Source organism: Limulus polyphemus, unplaced genomic scaffold, assembly GCF_000517525.1.
Source record: "Limulus polyphemus unplaced genomic scaffold, Limulus_polyphemus-2.1.2 Scaffold770, whole genome shotgun sequence".
In the NCBI taxonomy this organism is placed as follows: Eukaryota; Metazoa; Arthropoda; class Merostomata; order Xiphosura; family Limulidae; genus Limulus; species Limulus polyphemus.
The window spans coordinates 101476-108422 of NW_013666380.1; the positions used below are offsets into that span (position 1 = coordinate 101476).

The window sequence follows — 6947 nt, forward strand, 5'->3', positions numbered from 1 at the left end:
GTACTAACCGTTATTTGAAATTGTATTATTTTTTTGTGTATTAAATATATTTGTATTAAAAAAAGAAAACTGTGTGTATCAATCTTGTTGGCAAATTTCATAAACTGGAGATATATCGGCATTTATTTAACTACTAAATTTAAATTATCATTTAGCTCGGTTTCAGACCATTCGAAATTGTAATACGTAACATTTAATAAGCCATATCTGAGCTTTCCACGTACATATACATACTAATATCCTCACACTCTACCTGCATAGACTCGCCAGTATTTTCTTCCCTTCAAATTGACAAAAATGGTACCACATATTCTTCAATTATACTAGCAAAACAATCGCATCCTTAGCATTAATGGGTAAGTGTTAAAAATATGAATTTTTGTTGCTAGGTTTTTATCTTTTTTTAATTAGGCCTGGGTTTGTAATTAAAAAAAATAAACAAAAAGTGGAACGCAAGCCTGAAACATTTTGAGAACCACTGCGCTATAACGTAAATTTCTACGAGTATTTCCAATCTGGTTAAAATTGTGATGGACCTCGATTAGTAAAGGACCGGTGTTTAACTCTTGTTTCCAGTGGCACCAGCGGATAAGAGTGGTTACACATTGCAGGTTTTTAGCTATATTACTTAGTACCAATTTTTACAGCTGGGTAGTCTGAAACGTCCTTTTTTTCCCAATGACACAACGACTTGGCACGAGCAAGTTTCGAACACGTAACCTGGCGAGTACGAATCCAAAGCATAACCACTAGGTCTCGGATAGTGACGTAAAATATATCCCAGAGCCTACATGACGTTTTCCCGTGTTATTAGTAAAGTTTCACTATGAAATAAAATGGAATTAACCAGTCGAGCATGGTAGTGCGTGACGAAAACGCATTATGGAATTGTATAGCATATCAGAATTACTTCTTAATTAGGAGCAAACGAGCAATGAAAATCTATAACTCATTTGCAACACATACAATATTCTACGAGATTTTGTACTCATTTTCACTTTATTTGAACTCGGTACTGGGCCAATATCCGTATCTTTCACCCCAGTGTTTCTGAACCAATAATTGGTTCCTATAAAACATACTGGTTCCCCAAGTGAATCACCGGAAAGTTTACCAACTTACAACGCTGAAATTAGGGGTTCAATTCCCCATGGTGGACAAAGCGCAAATAGCTCATTGTGTAACTTTTCGCTAAAACAAACAAACATACATACTCACTGGGAACTGCTATTTGTATAGGACGTTAGGAACAGAAAAGATGGAACCATTGGAACACCGAACAGGTAGACGTCTTTAACTAATAGATTATTTCAAAGTTACCGAAAGTGCTTTTTGTCCTACATTATTCTTAGTTCGTCCATTGCGGCTTGAAATAAGGTGTGTGTAAAAATAGCTTTCGGCGTTTGAACCGTAATTTTGCTATAGCAACATAATATTAAACATAATTTTGTTTAGTAACTTCCATTATTTGTCTATATCCAATTTTCTCCATCACGTACAGATTTTTCACAAAACATCATAAGTACTAGTTCGGCATGGCCAGGTGGTTAAGGCGTTCGACTCGCAATTTGAAGGTCGCGGGTTCGAATCCCCGTCACACCAAACATGCTCGCCCTTTCAGCCGTGGGGGCGTTATAATGTTACGGTCAATCCCACTATCGGTAAAAGAGTAGCTCAAGAGTTGGCGTTGGGTGGTTATGACTAGCTGCCTTTCCTCCCTTCCCTACTGCTAGTTAGCCCTCATGTAGGTTTGCGTGAAATACATAACAAACAATCTCTATGAGCTGCGCGTTTAAAAAAAAACTGAATTGTGAAGATGAATTACATACCAGAAAATCCAATAAATACCCAATTATAAGTTTAATTATATATGGGTACATATTATTTTACGATGAAGAACGTATACACACCTTAAAAAATCTGGCAATATTATTTGGTATACATCATATCGGTTTACATTTGTTAATCACCAAGATTTCTTATCACCGCTTGAGAAACTATCGGCGCTACGGGCAAGACAATTTCGGAATCATGAAATGAATTTTTCATTTGAACTATCGCGTTTTGATATTAGCTTCTAAAATTTTCTACAAATCTACGAAGGGTTTTCTTTTTAATCGATTGGCAAGTTTATCTTCAAGTTAAGTAAATCAATTACGTAAAACACTGTTTCACAATGTGAACTAGTTTCTATACAAGTACCAGTACTAACTAAACTTATAGTTTTAGTATCGTTTTCGTTCACAGTATTTTAAGTGGAATAATAAAAAGCAGGTTTTTGGCTTCACGCCGTGACTTGAAATATGCAGTATGATTATTCAAATAATCTTGAAACGTTACTAAGAGCTTCAAAGTTTATACTGATGAATTCGCAACGCATTCATTATTCACACTCAAACACACACACACACACCCAATTACGAATAATAAATAAACAAACAATTATATATATACATACATCATAGTCTTGCTACAAAACAGCAAATATAAAGATATCAAAAACAATAACTTTACACGCAGAGAAACATCTGGCACCAGTCTTACAAGCAGGCGTTGAAGATGACTCGTTGACCCAGCATTGTTGGTGATGTGGCCTCTCACAACCTTAAAAAAAAATCTTTCTGCCATATTCACCTAGCATATAACCTGTTTACTTTAGTCTACAAGTGTGATGTTTATTAGGAAAGATCAACAGTGAACTTTCGTCCCTAGTTAATTTAACACTGAACCTAAAAGTCACTATTTAATGTTTACATATCACTATTGATAAACTAAATGTACAGGTACAATATACAAATACTTAGGTATTAATATAAACGTGCCTGTTTAGAAAAATAAATGTGTAACCTTTTCAAGTACTAACAATTACAGGGATACAAGGCAATTTGTATAAAATTGAACAAACATAAAGTAATATCACACTGTATATTTGAACACAGTCCAACTGTAATTATAATTTACCATGGTGTTTACTCATATAATATAATCTCTTAGATTAACTAGAACTAAAATAACAGTCAAAACCCCTGTAATTTAATCTTTATTTATATCTTATGTCATAAATCTAAATAAATGACAATTTATAATTAAAACATTGAGGTTACCTGTTCTTTATCTACCAAAACAACCATGAATCTCAAATCAAAGTGCAGTGTAACAGTGAATGTTATAACACAGATTATTTACTTGTCATAAAATTCTTTTTGTAACAGAATAACACAGAATAGCTAGAGAAGCTTACATCTAAGGTTATTTTTAGGGAGATTAAAAATCCTTTCAGAATTTTTAGCTTCTATAATATTTCATTTGACCATAGGATAATACAGGCATTTTATGGAAAGGTATCTTTTTTTTTTTCCTCATTTGTGAATTAGAAGTGAGCTTTATGGTTTTTGTTCTTTATTAAACCCAATATATTGTTTCATACCCAGGCTGTATTTCAAGTGTAAACTGTCTCAACTTACCAGTATATTTTTTAAGTTTAATGTTGTATGAAGTTGAATTTCTGTTGTTTTTTTTTATCACTATTGTATTGAAGACTGGATAAATTTTTCTGATCTTTCTTATTTAAGTGATTGAAAAATAAGCTACAAAACTTTAGTTTTAACATTTATGTTATTTTGTTTCTCTTTTGAGCTCCTTATAAATGGACTGGGATTTTGTTCTTTCATTTAGATATGCAATTATTTGTATCACCATTCACTTTCACATACAGGACATATTCTATTAAGAAATGTAATTGCAGACATTATTTCTTACTCAACTTATTACCTACATACATATACAAGTGTATTACAGTACATAAATCTGTACAGTTTCAGTTAGATGCTCAATAAAAATAACAAAATGAACACCCTAAATGAATTAAATTTATTGTAAAATATCCAAATACAACATATAAGTAATATTACACTTAAATGATCCACATTAAGAATGAAGACCCATCTTGGAATTAAATTGTTTACAGTGTAAAATATATTTTAATGAGACTTTTTTTCTGCTGAAATAATAAATACATGCAGTTGGGACACAATCCTATTATAAAGATCATAAAAATTAACAAACCAAGAACAGAAGGACAAAACCTTTTTTTTTTTTTCATACATATCCATTATCCTACCATCATAATAGCAGTTGTTTTTTTTATCTAACCATCTGGTAAAATTTCAAGGTTATGAATTTTTCTGTTTTATTATTAAACCTCATGTTTTCAACAAACCATACCTTCAGTGTTGGGTTTCTCTGAAGCCTGAGGAACAATTAATTAGCTTTTGTTTCATACACTTTAGAATTCTGACTCCCATAAATACTTTGTCACATCTTCTACCCCATTACGTATTACTCATTACATGACCTTTTGTTCTTGTCAGAATGGAATTCAAAAGAACACAAGGTCATACAATGGGTAATATGAATAGTCAACAAAGTATGTCATAAAATGATAGGAAACTTCAAAGAAACAACCTTTGAAAGTGGCATTGCATTATAGGGACTTCGGGCTATTGGCTATGTTAAAGTTTTCTTTTAAAAGAAAAATCACACTAAAATTTGCTGTTGGTAAATTTTGTTAAAATATTCTACTATATAGAAACCAAAATTTAACAAATATCATAAGATATTTATAGGGTAAAATATTTTTATTGATTTTTCTTTAGCCTATAGATAAAAAAACAACATATATAAATAAATACACAATTCATTATTCTGTTTTTTTCTTGAAAATAAAAATTATTTTAACTCTAGAAATTTTAAAACAAAGCACATTACCTGCCTTTGCTGTATGCATCTGTACATAAATTTCTTTAATGTTAGTTATATAGGGTTCCTAATAACTTCAGTCATACAAATATGTCAACAGAAATATCATTAACATTGCAATCAATTCCACGAACTGGCGCTAGGGTTTCCAATATGTATTTTCATAGAAAATAAATAATTCCACCCAATTTCTTTTATCAGTTCTTTATGTTGAGTGCTGTAACAGGTAAAAACAAATATTATTCAATATGATGCAGCACGTTGTCAGTCTCACCACCAGTAGTCAATGGTATAAAAACAACTCAATAATTTGAGGATTAAAGAGTAAAACTAAAATTAACCATCAAACACAACTGACATTCAGTACTTACACATTTAGATAAAAAAAAGTAAACATAAACACTGATCTTTTTTTTAAGAACATAATAAAAGGTGCCTTAAGACACAAGAACAAGCAACCAAAACATCAAAACCAAAAATGAAACTCTGCACATTCATATACCTAACTACAGAAATTCAATAAAAAGAGCACACAACACATCATCAGGTAAATCATTGTTCAAGTTCTTACCTCAGCTAGGCTTCCTAAAGATAAACCTATTATCTTTGTTATTCAACTTATGTTTCCTAATATACTATCAACAAAACAAATCCGACATTGTAACCTAGCCTAAATTGCATAAAACATGTATAATTCTACTTATAGAAGACTGTTTCACTCTTCTCACATGTTGCTATCCTTCCTGTAGTAAGAGGATTCAGTATTAATTACCAATGACAAAAGCTTTTAATATTAGAAACTTATTCACAAAACTTCTAGTACTAATATGAACTAAACTAATTTGATTGTCAATTTTCCTATCAACATAACTTACTATACCCTTTGGTTAGTTTCCTCACATTATTTCCCAACTTGCTTTAAAAGAGTTTATGATACACAAACAATCTTCACAACCTTTAAATGCTTTCCCACAGATTTACTCATTTTTTTGTTAAACCAGAAGTATTCCTAGTATAGTAGAAATTTCTTATTTAATCTTTGCACTTTGTTTACATGTTTTCTCTACATAAAACACTTGAAGGAACCCCTTGAAAGTATTACCTGATAATTACTATTCTTAAAGTTTAAATAAATCCTTTCCAGGTTTGATTTCCAAGCCTGAGGTGCATAATTTTACACTTATACATTTTCTTATTTACTAAGAATGCCCAGATCATATTTTTCTAATAAGAAAAATACACATTTACTACTACCCTATATTTTCTGATGCCAATTCATTTTTTTTTTTTATCACCGCTTAAGATTTTTGCCAATTCCATAAAGATATAATTAATTACTTTACTTGCACTTGCTATCAAAGGCTTTGTGAAAGTCAAGATACCCAAAATCTACCAGTGCACTCTAATCCAAACAAGCAAAAAAATTTTAAAAATACATGCTGTGTGTCATTTATTAAAGGCCATATTTTACTATGGTGTTGTAAATAATCACAGAAAATAAAAAACAACACACACACTGCTAACAGTAGAAATAAAAGTAACATCACTGTAACTCTATAAAAAAAAAAAAAATTAACAATTTAGGAGAGACATACTATGATTCAGATGCCAAAGTGGTTAAGAGTTTATATATATATACACACAAATTAGCTACAGAAAAATGCTTGTGATATGGACTGATAAGTAAAAAGTTGGAGATAGATAACAGGCTCATATTTTGAAAAATTCATATGATAATACTTCTTAAATGCTAACTACATGTACATATCTTCTTACTTTGATTAGAACCTGTAAGCTTTGTGTCCTGCATATACTGTAGCAACAGTGCTGAATGAAAGTTACAACACATTGCTACTATGCTATTTAAATGTACTATTTCAAGTGAATTATTACAGTTGCTTGTTCAGCTAAAGGTATGGAAATAAATATATACATGTCATTCAAATATATGACAGATGCATTATTCAAATGCTTAGTTAGTCACATCTATGATCTCAAAAGTCTGTCACTCTTTGGTTCATATATTTGCAAATCTTTGTTCCTGCTCAAGCAACTTTTGGACCCCCCCCCAAAAAAACCAACACACACACACACACACACACACTCAGACATGTCTAACTATTAAAATATGTGAAAGTTATCTCATTCACCATTGTTTGTTATGATATATATATATATATATATATATA

The 6947-nt window shown here is 31.0% G+C and overlaps 1 protein-coding gene across 3 annotated transcripts in view; it reads right to left on the bottom strand.

Moving 5' to 3' along the window:
* LOC106460445 (cAMP-dependent protein kinase type II regulatory subunit-like) overlaps nt 1–6947 on the bottom strand; it is a 103181-nt gene that overhangs the window by 94339 nt on the left and 1895 nt on the right. Inside the window, exon 2 of one of the 3 annotated variants that reach the window (XM_022387156.1) lies at nt 4768–4975. The exons of the other annotated variants lie outside the window; for them this stretch is intronic. Coding sequence (XP_022242864.1) covers nt 4768–4786 — 19 coding nt within the window. The 5' untranslated portion in view covers nt 4787–4975. The remainder of the gene's footprint in view (nt 1–4767; nt 4976–6947) is intronic. 3 annotated transcript variants of the gene reach the window in all.